We start from the raw sequence: 15970 nt of genomic DNA, 5'->3' as shown, positions 1-15970 counted from the left end.
ATTTAATTAATTGCAGTCTTAATTTTGGTAATAATTAGGGCTTCTGATTTTCGGTTTTAACCGATAAAACCAGATAAAACACCTCCGTCTGTATCAGGAAAGAAATTAAACGGGGGGATAGAAATAAACAGAGGAAAACACTGGAAAAACTGTGGACATGGTTAATCAATTCATGTTGACATTACCTTTTTCCCATTAAAAAGTAAAACCTACTACAAAAATAATAATAAACACATTTCCCAGTGCTGCTGGGCAATGTCCCGCCTTCCTGACTTGTATATATCATTGATTTGTTCTGAATACTTTAAACCCACCCCAACTACTGATTGACAGCACATTCCTACATTTCTGTTGGAGACTCCGCTTGCGAGATTTAAAGCGAGATTACAATCAGGAAATGGGGGCTTGTTAGCGGGATTTAAACCTGTATTACAGTTAAGATACGGAGGATTTAAAACAGAATTGTGGCAAAATGTACAAATATGCCTACACACAAAAACCGCAGAAGAATGTGCCCATGACCATAGGGATTTCGTTATGGAAGACAGCAAAGGAAAGAAGGTACAATTTAAGTGTGCAAGAACTGTCAAGTTATGACTATACATACTTTGACAGAAAAAAAAAATGCTCAAGCATTTTGGAAAGTAACCGAAAACACTAATTTCATACAGTATATCAAAAACGAAAGCCCCGAAAAAAATCGATTTGCATAAAACTCGAAAATAGCTACAAATTTGCACCGAAAAATACAGTTACTAAAACATGAAAAACAGAAGCACTAATTATAATTTTAATATTAATCAAGTATTATTTAGCATGGATATCAACAAAATATTTTGGTGTCAATTGTGCCCATTGGACCTGTTTCTCATTTGCAGTTGACTTGACCCTCAATGACAATCAAAGGGGTGGCTTTCATGGTAGGGCGAGCTTCCCTCTGGGCATGCACAGCCTCATTTTCAAGAAGAGGTACATTCCCAGAAGGCACATGGATGACAGGAAGTAGAGCAGGACACACAAGCTGATGTCCAACCTGGAGAAGCCCACACTGAGAATGGAGAGCCAGTGCTGCTTCTGGAGGGGCTCCTCCCTGGCCACCACGTACCGCAGACCACGCTTCCTCAGGCGGCTTTGAACCACAACATAATCACCTGCTTCCGAATCCTCTGGCTGGATCTGCAAAGGCCTGTGTTTGTCTTCTCTTTTTTGAATGGAGCTCCTGTGAGCACTGAGGGCTTTGCTTCTATAACGCTGGTCAATGAAAGAATCCAAATCCACGATGTCTTCCTCCATCTCTCTCTGCTTCACGCTGATGATGCTGGGCTTGTGATTCCTCGGGAGCTCAGGGTTCTCCCATGGTGCATGGTTAGCTGTCTCTTCTTGCACTCCCTCCTCTGCTTCACCCTTCTCTTCTCCCTCTGGTTCCCCTCTCCCCACGTCTGCCACCTCTCCTCCAGCCGCCTCTTCTGCCCCTCTCCCCTTCCGCTCTACCACCCTGGCTGCCTCTTCCTTCCTGGTGGCTAGCTTCTCTCTCAGCCTTGTTAGCAGCACCTCTTCCCCCTCCAGGTAGTCTTGTAGGATGCGATCCGGGGAGAAATAAGCTTTGAGGAATTCCAGAATGCGATCCATCCTCCAGAAATTCTTCCCTTTCAACTCATCGTGACACTGGGGGCACAGATCAGGGGGAGGCCACAGAACTTTAGGGAATTTGGGGTCTTCAGTTGGATCACCTAAAAAAAAAAAAAAAAGAGTGTGGATATTAAAGGTGGTCATTAACATTTGTTACTAACTGAACCATTGACAAATCAGGCCTTTTTAGCTACTGAAAATGCAGTTACTGTTCCCGTAACACAAGCTGGTTGATTTTCTTCTATAAAGCCTTATGCAAAGCACTTTGACATTACATTGTTTACTGCGGGTTCATTCCTGCAACCAATCAGAGCCAGTGGACGGCTTTCCGTTACAAGCATTGTGGGGTACAGTAAAAATGACAAAAAAATAATACCTCAAAAAAATTTAAATTAAAATGTTAATGATGATTAAGGGAGAGACGGGCCAACTATTGAAAGAAAAGGATGAGTCTGAGGAACCTGTGCATGGCTAAAAAACAAGCCTCGTATTTCAATAAAAACATAAAAAATGTATTTGCATTCAAAGAATAGACCCCGGAGCTGCTGCTATTAAGACAAATAGCACAACTTTTTGTGGCACCAAAAAAAGTTATACAGAAATGCAAGTGAGCAGAGAACTATGTTCCGGTCACATGCTGTGTTTATGGGTCCAATTACTGTATAGCAGCAGACACTACTGTTGGTATGGATGTAGTTTGAAATGAAAAGATTTTGCAAAGTCATAACTTTTTTCGTTCTATGATCTATAAAATATATTGTCAGTATAGTGTCACATTTAGTGAAGGGATGTGATTGCATGTGGATGATGATGTGCATATCATACATATTATACTGATTCACATGCTTTTTGAGACTTAGGGCAGAAGATGTCTAGATAACAAACAATACCTGTTGACATATTAAAAAGAAAGACCTTATGGGTCTTGTGTTTTATTCTGTAACTGCATCCAGTTCAGGTTATTTTGGTGTTCACTTTAAATATATAGCAGCCTCTCTTTCTGCATACCAATGAAAATATGTTTTTGTGTGCGGTACAATCATTTGTGTGCAATTCAACAGATATCACAGCACGAGACCGGGGTAGCCAAAACCTTAGATCAGTGATTTGCCCCTTGCTAGTAAGTATGTAGACACAATTAAAAACTATTAAAATAATTCATAATACATTCATATATGCACTGTTTATCATTGTTGAATTGTCACATCTAAGTTGAAAAAGTCAGTTGAAAATCTGCAGCTAAGTTGAATCAGCTAGTCAGATTAGCCAGTCACAGTTTCTTCAAGTCAGTCATAAACCTCAATTCAACTGACTCCGTGGTCCAGATAAGATGGGAATTTTGCCTACATGACGGACAAAAATGAAATATTTACTGAGGAAAATAATTTAATGGCGCTACCAGAGGATATACTTGCAGAGATGACCTTGTCTATTGCCACATTCTTATTGGTTTTAAATCAAATCCTGAGGCACATTTTAAGGTCCCTTTTCCTATCTTTCATCCCTCATTGTGAGCACCACCTTTAAACAATTGTAATATTTACCCTTGCTCATTATTGCCTAACTCAAGGATCCTGAGAGGTATGAGAATACCATTCATTTAAATTCTACTGTATTTGGGGTTTCTACCAATAAATGGACCGTGCTTCCTTGGAATGTTTAAATTGCTACATTGCAGTTTTTGAAGTTCATTTGATTGTGTATGACCCACTAAAACCCAAATTTCAACAAAACAAACTGTGAAAAAGGATTTTTTTTTTAATAAACCCTGAAATGACAAAAATCCCCACAGTGTTACAATAAATGATGGAATTCTACAGGTTTTGTTTGCTACGCAGCAACAAGCAATTTATTAGCAGGTTGCCCTTTTGGGAACAAACAAGATGGAAATTCAATTAAAACAAGGGGCCTCTGGAGGTGTCTAGTTTATATTCAATCTGAAGAGTGCTCCCTTCAAAGGGGGCGTGAGGAAGGGTTTTTTCCTCATGAATTTCCTCTGAACCATATTTATTATCTCCCTGACCCTGGGGCAACACAGTGAAGAGATTTATCATCCCGGCCTAGCAGCCCAGTCAAGCCACACCCTCTCCTGCTCCCTTGCCCAGGGAACAACACCCTCCATCAGGCCTGCCAGTGGCAGATGCTCCCCTCTCAGAGCACCCTGGGGTATTATAACACAGTCAGGAGGAAGATGAGATGAGCAGTGCATTGTGCTTCTGTATTGTTAGGATTATCTGAAGGTTTGTTAACTTCTTAACCTGTCTCCATGCATATTCAGAGCCTTTTACTTAGGGGAGGAGTAATAAAATAATAAAACCAAGGCAGTCACTTAGTTTTACCAAGAGCAACATTACTGTGTAAAGTTTTATCTTTTTTTATGCAGTACTCTTTCTGTAAGTTTCAATAAGGATAGTGGAAATGAGTTTGGTGGTCTTGCTCCCAGTGGACATAATCCACTTGACAATACAAACACAGTTAGGCACAGTCCTTGAGAGAGGCCCAGGACTGAATGGCAGGCAAGCAGGGGATGTTCAGGTCAGGATTAAAATTTCTCGCCAAATGTCAAAAAGGTCCCACCCCAGTGGTTATTCTTTGTTAGTAAACTGATAATATGAATGGTACCGCTGCTCTTACTATGGGATCATAGGTACTGTACAACGGATGTCAAATGTGTGTACTGGATGATAGTGAGGGATTAATCTCACAAGTTTTAATCTAATAACATTGTTAATCAATAAACTCCTACAGTTCTACAGTTTCACAATTAGCAATGCATTTACTGACAGTGCTGTCTTGGTGTTTCAGGCATTCACTGTACTGTTCTTATCTTAATAAATCATCCAGGGTAATAAATCATTACTACAGGTCCATATCATACAGGATTCAATTACATCTGATGAACTGTTGGTTTGGATCCATTGAATAAAGAAAACTGCCAGCTTCGACTCATTGCAGCTGCCCAGGCTGTGCTACCATTGCCCCTCAGGAACAGAACCCCTGTAGTGCCAATGCTGCATTGCAAGTAAAGATCATTTGGAAAGGGTACTCCAAATTTTGAAGCAAGTGCAAAAGACACATTTTCTGAGATGAAGTAATAAAACCATATAAAACTGGCAGGAAACAGCTTAGTGGCAGGAAGGAAGAGCTCATTGAATACACTGGGGCTGTTGTACTGATCTGTTTTTGCTTCAAAATAGAAGTATGCACCTCTGATGAGCAAATTAGTAAGTGAATGATTAAATTTTATTAGGTAAGTCCCCTCCTTTTAAAGGAGGCCTATTTATCTTCACATCCAGCTCATGCTGTCTTTCTCTTTTGTTAGTACTCCTGTTTACAAGGTCATGCGTGCGATCAACCCTTGTCTTCCTTGTGCTAAACATTGTATCAAAGGCTCTCTAAGACCACCAGCCAGCCTGCAGCTTGCATGGCCAATGGGATTAATAGTCTCTCTGCTTGACAAACAGGCCCTTTTTCATGCTTCATTGCCCTGGAAAGGAGATTTGTTAACAGGGCCCACTTTGAGCACAGCTCCCTGGGGGAGCAGAGTGGAGAGGGGGGATGAAGCACTGATGTTGCTCATGGCCACGTGCTGTTCTTGCTCCTAACGAGAACACTAATCTGGAGGAGATTACAGTGAGTTTGGGAGGCTTGTGCCACCTGCTGTCATTGCCTCTCTGGGAATTTCCAAGAAGTCCCTGGCTGGTATTTTAGAAAAGTGTGTGTTAGTGATCCATTGTCAGCTTGAACAATGGCTGTCTGCAGCACCAGCGTCTCAGTGATGGAGCACAGGACTGGGAGCAGCAGGCCCACACACTCCGTTTCCCTGAAGACACTCCTGTGAACTGGGGCTCCGTGCTTTATTGAGGCCTTTTATTTCTGTAAGCCATTTCTGTGGTTTAAAGGATGAATTCACTTAATAGTCACTTACTTTCAATAAGAATAAACAGCTTTTTATTTTCGCTGAGATTCCTTATTGGCTACATTTACAATACAAATAGGAGGTAGCACGCTGTTGCACTATTATTCCTGAAAACAAAATCCCTCCACCTTGTCCTTTTTTATTTTGACAAGGGTTTACAACACACTCCTAAGTACCTCTGACAGTGGGTGTCATCTTATGGTAATTAAGGAGGGGCTACGCTAATATTTCAGGTGTCACTCAAACATGAACTGTATAATTAATTAAATGCATTGCATTACAATTACCTTGTAAGATGTTAGAATTCTATTACTGAAATGGTCCAATTTCGTTTATGATTATTCTTAACCAGTATGCTACATCTTGTTGGTGAAATCTGGGCCCATTCTGTCTTGTATATTTCATTCAGCTCAGAAAGATTGGATACACAAAGCTCGGCTACACCTTTTTTTCAGATCAATCCAAAGCATACCAGAAAATTGGTATTTAGTTTTTTTTGTCATATAAATTAGTGGCTAATGTTGACAAAAACGCTTTAACAAGTTTTTTTTAAATTTTTTTTTTTTTAATTATTAGCTTATATTACGTGCATGGTGCCAATACTTTTGTCTGTGGCTGTAGGTCAAGCCCAGAGAGTTCTTCAGCTCTTCACAGTTCTTCAGAGTACACACTCCCGAGAAATGGTTCTTCAGAACACACTCCCCTGATAAACGATTCTTCAGAACACCCACTACCCTGAGAAACGGTTCTGCAGAACACAGACGCCTGAGAAACAGTTCTGCAGAAAACACACTGCCATGAGAAACGGTTCTTCAGAACACACACTGCCCTGAGAAACGGTTCTTCAGAACACACACTGCCCTGAGAAACAGTTCTGCAGAAAATTTTCCCACAAGTCCAGCACCACTGTGGCTACAGAGCTCCAGGCTTCTAAAGATCCATATAATCCTCAGCCTGACAGAGACTGGGGGCTCAACCTGCTAGCAGCAGCTGTTGTCTGATGAGAGGATAGTGGAATTAAAGGGATTAGGGCTGAGCGAGAACAAGCCATTCTTTAAATTAGAAATGGAAAACTTTCAGGTGGATCACACCTGACAATGTCATCTTTCTCCGGGGAGGGGGGCATTAAGTAATTTGGGAAAATTGTACTCATTGTAGAAAGCAAGACAGTTGGATTTCACAGCCATTAGGCGAGGTGGGTGAGCTGGGAGAAGAGGGTAAGATTCAAACAAAAACAAATACATACAGTACATATGAACATTATGGGAGACGTCTCATTATCAGGTAGGCACTAGACTAGAGAGGCTGAGAAAATACCAGTTTGTTGGTTTTGATCTGAAACTGGGGAAGGTAGCTGGAACTAAGACATAAGGGTTCATCTTCATATGCAAATCCAAAATAATGTTGTTTATAGAATTTTACATTTAATTCTTGATAAAATCACACATCCCCATTAGTGTAATTTATGCACCAATTATGAAGTTACTGCAATTAGTGTAACTGAATATGTTTTAATATATTGCATACTGGTACACATTCACTGTGATCACAGTTTTGAACATTTTATTAATTACTCTACTTATTTACTCATTTTGGACAGTTTTGTTCTTGATTTGAGCAGTTTAAACATTATTTTAAACAAAAAACAATCACAATGTGATAAATCTTTGTTTAGTTAGTCCAATAATAGGTATCACATCTCCTTTGTAAATTTGTTTAGAAATTCTGTATTTTTGGCCATAGCCTCCAATTACAGGCTACTGTTTGCATGCAAGGTTGTCTATTTTTCACAATGTTTCTTTGAAACATATTAGCATGCTCAGCTGGAAAGTGACTTGACACACACACACTTTGGGGAAATCCTATACAATCTGGTACAATTATGAAGATAGATATAACAACAAGTGTTCATATCAGTTCAGCTGCATTTACTGGTCCTTAAAATTGCTTGTGTATAATGAACTGAGTTTTCGTTCTGGTACCCTGTCTCCACTTTCACCTGCGAATATTCCTGACTACCTTTAATCCACTTTCACCTATAAATACTCCTGAATACTTTTAATAGCCGCTGTTACTCTGTGTTGTGTTATCTTTGTTTTATTTGACTTAATAAATAATCAATTAAAATATAGAGTTAGTGTCTGGTTAGTAATTTTAGTAAATTGTAAATGGATTAGTTCTATGTATACAATTTGAATCCAAGACTCTGCTATGCCAACAACTATGTGAGTGGAGTTCTTAGGAAGGCCCTTTCGGGCTCATAATAACTCAAATTTGCTCTGCTGCACACTTAACCAGGGTTCCCATACCTCTGGGCCCCCACCATATACTATGCTGCCTTACACTTCAGCCCTCCCAAATGTAAAAGTCAAACTACGCCCATGCTAATACAGTACACGCTCGTTATAATGAACCTGTTTGGGTCCAAGCCTTTTGTTCGTTATATCTAGAGGTTCGTTATAGCAAAAGGACAATCAAAATGAATGATAAACTGTTGGAGTAAGTCAATGAGATGAGATTGTGAATACAAGTAGAATTACACGTACCTGTTCATCTCATGTACGCAGTATTCTGCCTTTGCTTTATCATTCGTTAAATAATTAAAAAGCAGTACAGAAAGCGCAAATCCCAAATTGAAGCTGAACATTTATTCAAAATCAATCTGACATGAAGATGCACCAATCTTAATCCAACATGTAAGAATCCCAAACGGAGCTTTTATTCCAAATCATCCCAGCATCAGATCCTCAAGTGTTTTTTTTTTTTTTTTTTTTTTTGTTGTTGTTGTTTTTTGGTTTTTTTTAATCAATGTTGCTTTACCGCATGGTTGACAACCTATATTCACAACAGCAACATGCCTGCATTACTCCTTTTTTGAAATGATTAATATAGTTTCCAGCTTTGTGCAACATAAAATGATTCTCATTTCGGAAGCGTAGTTATACAGCGCGTGCTTTTTATTAAGACAAAAAAGTTGACTTCCCTGCGGAGGTGGCATACTGTGCGTACAGACTGGGATGTTGACAGCGTGTGTTTATATTATCTTTTTTTACTTGGGGTAGAGGGGCCAGGTTCGTTATAGCCGAAGGTTCGTTATAATGAAGGGTGTTATAGCAAGGGTGTACTGTACATGTGTAACTAGACACAATTATACTGAACACCAAGTGCACTGGAATTGACAATTCATTATTTCAATTCACTCTTTTTTAAGCATTAAAGTAATTGTAGCAAACAAAATATCTGGCCTCAAATATGTGTTTTAATTTTGAAACATGACATCTGGTACTATTTTAGTTATAGAAAATTTACATCCCTTGTTCTCAGGAAATCTTACTCTTGCACTTCCTTTGCCATTTCTCTCCAGCAGTCTCTTCTGGGTCACGTTATGTCCGTGGACATAACAGTGGAAGCAGCGGGTTGGTTAATGACAGGAAAAAAAGCAGGGGCAGGTGAAATGACCAAGCAAGTGCAACACTAACTGAAAACGTGGTTTGCAGACAGAGATTTTTTAGTACAGTTGCCACCACTTATTTACTTAGGGTTATTTCGGGCGCCCGTTTATATCGGACAAATAGTGTTTGTCGTTCCCATTGATTTCAATAACAAAGGCATCGTTTATACCATGTTAAGCACGCTGTATATTTTGGGAAAACTCAGTTATGTGCCATTCACATAGATTTAAATAACAAATGCACTGCTTATACTGTAGTAAATTGCTCTTACTAATCCACAAATGAGCTGTTTGCACCTGATTACTGAATGACTACCCCAGTACTGCACCTTGGCTATTTAATCCCTGTACGCAGTGTTGGGTTTACAGTTTGAAAAAACAGCGCTGACTGCAACAGCAAGCAAGCATTGCTGGAAAAAGAAAAGGTAAGAATTTCAGTCCTGCTTTGCTGTAATATGGATGCCGTGAAAAATGTCACTGACAAATCGAAAACCCCATGTTGTTTTATAGGAGTTCAATAGCTGCCTGTTGTTTACCGTGCAAACAGAACCGCCTGGATGACTGAGGAATTTTTTTCTGAATGGCTATGTATGTGCGTGCTGCGCTTTTAACACTGTGGCATAATATTTAGCAGCATTCGAATATAGAGATGAATTGGGATTTTTTAGAAAACGCTGACAAAGTTTGCCGTCCATACTTGCAAAAAAAAGACCGTCCAGATGCGGATCACAGAGTTCTTCGCTGGAAACAGTTTGCAGTAATTTACTTCTTTATTACATTCATAGGTTTTAATAAAAACATTTATTAGTGTAAATATTTTTAACCGCATACACATTTTGTCAGACCTAAGGGCTGCTTATGCCTTTTAGAGGAGCAGCACTTTAACACAACCTTTGCAGATAAGTGACACTGTAAATTTATATTTTGTTTTGTTGAGTTAGGAACTCTGTGGAGCTAGCTTTTTTGCGTTTGGTGATATTAAGAATTATATCGTGTGGCGGAGTGTGCCGCCCCTTTATGTTTATTAATGTTTTATGTTGTATGTAGTGTGTTAATGTTGGTGGTTATATATAAAATACACGGGATATAAATATGGGTTTCGAGCACAAGCTTTTAAAATGTATATTTGTATTTAGGCACGAGGATTGCACAGTTCTTCATGTGCAGGTAAAATGTAATATGTGAGCACAGGGAATTACACATAATTAATTCACGTGCAGTTGTACCGAGACTCCAATTGAATGATTGATTAGCAATCGAGTCTTGGTACAGCTGCATAAAACAGCATGTTTTCAATCACTCGGGGTTGTGTGTTCGGGAAGTGGAGAACGGGTGAGAAATTATATTTAAAAATATAAGCAATTGCTACAGTGTGCTGGCTAAAAACCAGCACGGTACTTGTTTTTCTGTTCGTCCACTGTATTGTTTAGTTTTGGTTACCTTTTTATTTTGGCTATAAGTGGCGTGTCCTGTTTTGGTGTGCTGTTTTTGTTTAACTCTTTTTGTTTGTATTATTATTTAATGAATAAACTGAGCGCCACGGCTCAGTTTGCACCCGCCAGCAAAAGCGTGTTTTGGTTTCTGTTCCTGGGTCTGACGTCACCCACTACAGCCGTCTTTGTGACATACCGGTTTTGATATTATTGTTATTTGAAATAAAATAAAATTAATAGAAATGAGGTGCTATGGTGACCTATGTTTAACTAGGAACTAACTATTAGCAAAGTGCGTTATCATTTGGGGTTCTGATCACCACATGCTTTCGATAAGCTGGGATATATCTACTTTGTTTATTTGTTTTTTTTTTTTTCTGTGTATGTGTATACGGGGCTGGCGTGGCTATTTTCCAGTTTCTGGGATTAGGTCACTGTTCTGTAGGAACCGCCCGACCGTCACAACGCGTGTTTGTTTTGATTACTGTACTGGTGATTGAGGAACACAAGAGTACCCGTTCTAAGCAGTGGCGACTGTACCAGATATTATGTTTTAAAATAAAAATCCATGCTACTATAAAAGTGTTTCTTTCAAAACTAGACATCTATGTAACGAATGGAAGTGCACAACAAGTAAGATTCCTGGGATTATTTTGTCAGCTGCAATCACTGTGCAGGCAGTGCGTTTACCTGCAAGGCGGATGTTGACGATGTTGTGATGGGACCAGAGCCACAGCACTGATTTGGGCAGGCTGTCCACTTGGCTCATTGACTCAGCCGCCATGCCCTCGAAGTGCATGGCACACTCCCGGCAGCTGAAGAAGTGCTGTATGTACCCGCGCATAGCCTGCAGCACCTCCAGGGGATCTGTGAGGAGAGGAGAGGGGATAGGGTGGACGGGTCCCCCCCACTGGAGAGAGCAGAGAGAGAGAGAGGGGCAGAGGTCTCCCCAGAGGGGGTAGGGGACAGCCCCTGTCGGAGATCCCTCCTCTCCCCTACCCACCATCTCCCCCCCTCCCATCTCCCCCCACCCCTCTCTCTGTCCTCTCTTCCCCCCCCTATCCCCTCTCCCCTCCCTTCTCCCCTCTCCCCCTCCTTTCTCCTCTTTCTCTCCTTTCCACCGTCTCCCCCACCCCTCTCTCTCCTCTCTCTCCCTTCTCCCCCCTCCCTACTCTCTCCTCTCTCCTCCTGGAGACTCCTGCCCCACCACCCCCGTTTTGGGGGGGGCAAAGGGTAAGAGGGAGTTCAGAACCAGAGGCATACAATCAGCAGCCCCGCTCAATGCAGGTTCCCCTGAACTGACCATCCTGACAGTATTGATCATAGTTGTCTTAACTATATCTAAAGTACCAGGACTTTGCATTACAGTATATGGGTATTCTTCTGGTAGTCATACACTCCAGCCTGGAGAAAGAACCTCTAATGTAGCACTATCCAAATCAAATCACACACCCAGATGTTTTGGTTCTGTTGTCGTTGTTTTCCAGAGGATAACCCTGACCAAAGTAATCTGGCTGCCGGCCCCTAGTGGACAGATGGACACCCTTGGCAGGGCCCATCTGCAGGCCACGTGAGGCCCCCCTAAACCTCAGATTAACCCCGTGTGGAGCCAAGCTGCACCCTTCATTAACTGCTCAAATTCCACTAATCTCAACAAATCCCCTTTGCCTGCCCTAAACAAATTACTTTTCCAGTAACTCAAAAAACAGGATTTCCCTCAAACACAGAGCAGCTGGAAGTAAACTTATTGTTTAACCTGATCCATGCCACAGAATAAAGATGGAAGCAGACGGACAGTCACCGTGTGTGTGACGATATTCATCTCTCCTACCTGGGGCTGGTGTGTGTGTGCTGTGGGCTGCCTGCACTGTGAGCAGGTGGAAGAGGGTCCAGAGTGAGCAGGGGTACCCTCGGAAGTGAGGCTGGCTCCCCTGGCAGGACACCCACCTCACAGCATCGGGGAGAGCAGCATCCTGGGTCTGAGAGAGGAGGAAGAGCCGCACACACATTTCACACAGTTTATATACACCCACAGATTCGGATATGCTCAACACAAAGACAGACAGAGGGCACCCCCACATACATGCAAGTTTTTACACTCACAATGTCAAATGTGGAGAAATGGTTCTCTAGATAGATGACACTAGTTCTCTGATGCAATGCTCCACATGATACCAGTGGTTCTCTAGATAGATGGCACTGGTTCTCTGATGCAATGCTCCACATGATACCAGTGGTTCTCTAGATAGATGGCACTGGTTCTCTGATGCAATGCTGTGGGAAACCAGTGGTTCTCTAGATAGATGACACTAGTTCTCTGATGTAATGCTCCACATGATACCAGTGGTTCTCTAGACAGATGACACTGATTCCCTGATGCAATGCTGTACACACACACACACACACACACACCACACACACACACCACACACACACACACACACACACACACACACACACACACACACACACACACACACACACACACACACACACACACACACACACACACACACATACACACACACCACACACACACACACACACACACACACACACATACATACAGTGGCTTGCAAAAGTATTCAGACCCCTGACCAATTCTCTCATATTACCGAATTACAAATGGTACATTGAAATTTCGTTCTGTTTGAACTTAGTTCAATCCAGACGGTTATCATGCTGATGCGCTGGGGAGGCCGCACTGTGGTTGATCCCTGGAGCCAGCATTGCAGCCGTTGTGTGTGCTGATGCGCTAGGGAGGCAAATAAGCTGATCCCTGGAGCCAGCATTACACTTCAGCCATTAACACCAGACAGAAGGATATCTACATCATTATATGGAAGGAAATGCAAATGGGTGGAGACACATATGGATCACATTAGTTTACTGTAAAGCTACGTCTTAGTTGGTGCTTATCTTGGCGAGAGCCGAGTTCAAATCAGCATGAAGTTTTAACATCTACTCTCGTGTAATGGAAATCATTTATTTTTAAACACTGAAACTCAGAATCAATTATTGTAAGGTGACATTGGTTTTATGTTGGGAAATATTTTTAAGAAAATTAAAAAACTGAAATATCTTGCTTGCATAAGTATTCAACCTCTGTGCTGTGGAAGCTCCCAGTTTGCACCAATGAAAGAAATTGCCCTAATGAGGACACAATTACCTTACCATTGGCCTCCACCTGTAAACCATTAAAGTTGCTGTCACATTTTCTGGATAAAAACCGCACTGTTGAAGGACCATTGGTAATGCTGTGAATCTGAAGGAAAATGAAGACCAAAGAGCATTCTACAGAAGTTAGAAATAAAGTAATACAAATGCATAGAGTAGGGAAAGGGTACAAAATAACATCCAAGTGTTTGGATATCCCAGTGAGCACAATTGGATGAATAATCAGGAAGTGGAAGCTGCATCACACCACCCAGGCACTGCCAAGAAAAGGCCGTCCCTCAAAACTCAGTGCTCAAACAAGAAGGAGACTTGTGAGAGAAGCCACAGAGAAGCCAACAATCACTTTGAAGGAGCTACAGAGTTCAGTGGCTGGGAGTGGAGTAATGGTGCACCAGTCAACCATATCAAGAGCTCTGCATAACACTGGCCTGTATGGGAGGGTGGTAAGAAAGAAGCCGTTACTCAAAAAGTACCATCGGAAAGCACGTCTGGAGTTTGCCAGAAAGCATGAGAGTGGCCCAGCTGCGATGTGGGAAAAGGTTTTGTGGTCAGATGAGACCAAGATAGAGCTTTTTGGCCAAAACTCAAAGCGCTATGTGTGGCGCAAACCTAACACTGGCCATGCCTCAAGACACACCATCCCTACAGTGAAATATGGTGGTGGCAGCATCATGCTGTGGGAATGCTACTCATCAGCAAGGACAGGGCATCTTGTTACAATTGAAGGAAGAATGGATGGAGCAAAATACAGGAAAATACCGCAAGAGAATCTGCTTCAGTCTGCTAAAAAACTGAAGCTGGGGGGGGGGATTCACCTTTCAGCAGGACACTGATACCAAGCATAAGGCCAAAGTGACTCAAGAACAAACAGGTGAATGTCCTACAGTGGCTCAGTCAAAGTCCTGATCTCAGTCCCATTGAGAATCTGTGGCACTATTTGAAAATTGCGGTCCGCAAGCGTCGTCCAACCAACCTGAACAACCTGGAGCAAATCTGCCAAGAAGAATGGGCCAAAATCACACCAACACTGTGGGCAAAGCTGGTACACACTTACCCCAAAAGACTTCAAGCTGTTATTGCAGGGAAAGGTGGCTCTACCAAATATTAATCTGTGGGGGTTGAATACTTATGCAAGCAAGATATTTCAGTTTTTTTATTTTTCTTAAAAATATTTCCCAACATAAAACCAATGTCACCTTACAATAATTGATTTTGAGTTTTTTTTTTTTTTTTTTTAAGTGTTTTAAAATAAAATATCAAACAGAACGAAATTTCAATGTACCATTTGTAATTCAGTAATATGAGAGAATTGGTCAGGGGTCTGAATACTTTTGCAAGGCACTGTGTGTGTGTGTGTGTGTGTGTGTGTGTCTAATATATATTATATATATATATATATATATATATATATATATATATATATATATATATATATATATATATATAGATAGATAGATAGATAGATAGATAGATATATACACACACAGTGCCTTGCAAAAGTATATATGAATATATATATACTTGTGAGAATGTGTGTTAAAAATGAGGTGTGCAAACAGTGATGTTCATGCACAGATTTAGTTTCAGTGTCTATATTGAAAATCCGAGAATAGAACTTATTAGTAAGTACTGAAGCAGCCTCACCCCATCTTTTCCATCTGTGTGTGAGTGTGTAAAGGGTGTTTTTGTCAAGCTCACTTGAAGTGAGCCAGAGAGCTAAGTGGAGGCGGGTTATTGTTGATCATCGCAGTTAATTTAAAGATGGAAGGAAACACGCAGAAATTCAACCTGCGTGCCAAAATAAACAGTGTAGCCTTAATGGATTATTTTTTGTATTTTGTTTTCATCAAGGACTTGCCCTAAGTTCTTGGTAAGAGTCACGTTGCTAAGAGTCTAAACTATTTCAAATATAAATATTAAAACCAAGAATTCACTTTCTTTTATTTCTTTCTAGATAATACAATACTATGAAAACAGGGATGGCCAATTGTTATCGCCCAAATTTCATATAAATATAACATTTATATAAAAATATTCACAGTTAAAAATTAACAAAGAGTCGGTTTCACAAAACGTCGACTGGATCCCAACTAAAAGGGGTAAAATAAAACTGAATATCAGACAACTGGATCTGACTGAAGTTACAGAAAATGACTACAAATAAAATACCAAAAGAGCATCTTGTTTAAAATAGCAAACAGGTTCGTAGTGCAAATTTAATATAAACTGGAAGCTATGACAAGACACATTGATGTCTTCAGTACCTAACATGACAGCAGGTATTTTCACAGGTGTTTTCTTTGATGTTGGTGGTGCAGTGATAACTGGTTAGCACAGGTGCAGTTATTTGCCTTTGTTCCT

The 15970-nt window shown here is 40.8% G+C and overlaps 1 protein-coding gene across 1 annotated transcript in view; it reads right to left on the bottom strand.

The window, feature by feature from the left end:
• Positions 1 to 504: 504 nt before the first annotated feature.
• The window catches only part of qsox1 (quiescin Q6 sulfhydryl oxidase 1), a 52023-nt gene continuing 36557 nt past the window's right edge, over positions 505 to 15970 (bottom strand). The window contains exons 10-12 of the mRNA XM_041278442.1: positions 12264 to 12411; positions 11123 to 11299; positions 505 to 1730 (exon numbers count right to left, since the gene is read on the bottom strand). Coding sequence (XP_041134376.1) covers positions 916 to 1730; positions 11123 to 11299; positions 12264 to 12411 — 1140 coding nt within the window. The 3' untranslated portion in view covers positions 505 to 915. The remainder of the gene's footprint in view (positions 1731 to 11122; positions 11300 to 12263; positions 12412 to 15970) is intronic.

The sequence above is a fragment of the Polyodon spathula genome, chromosome 18, assembly GCF_017654505.1.
Source record: "Polyodon spathula isolate WHYD16114869_AA chromosome 18, ASM1765450v1, whole genome shotgun sequence".
Lineage (NCBI taxonomy): Eukaryota > Metazoa > Chordata > Actinopteri > Acipenseriformes > Polyodontidae > Polyodon > Polyodon spathula.
Note: the sequence above shows the minus strand (reverse complement) of the source record. Positions and strands in the feature narration are given on the sequence as shown.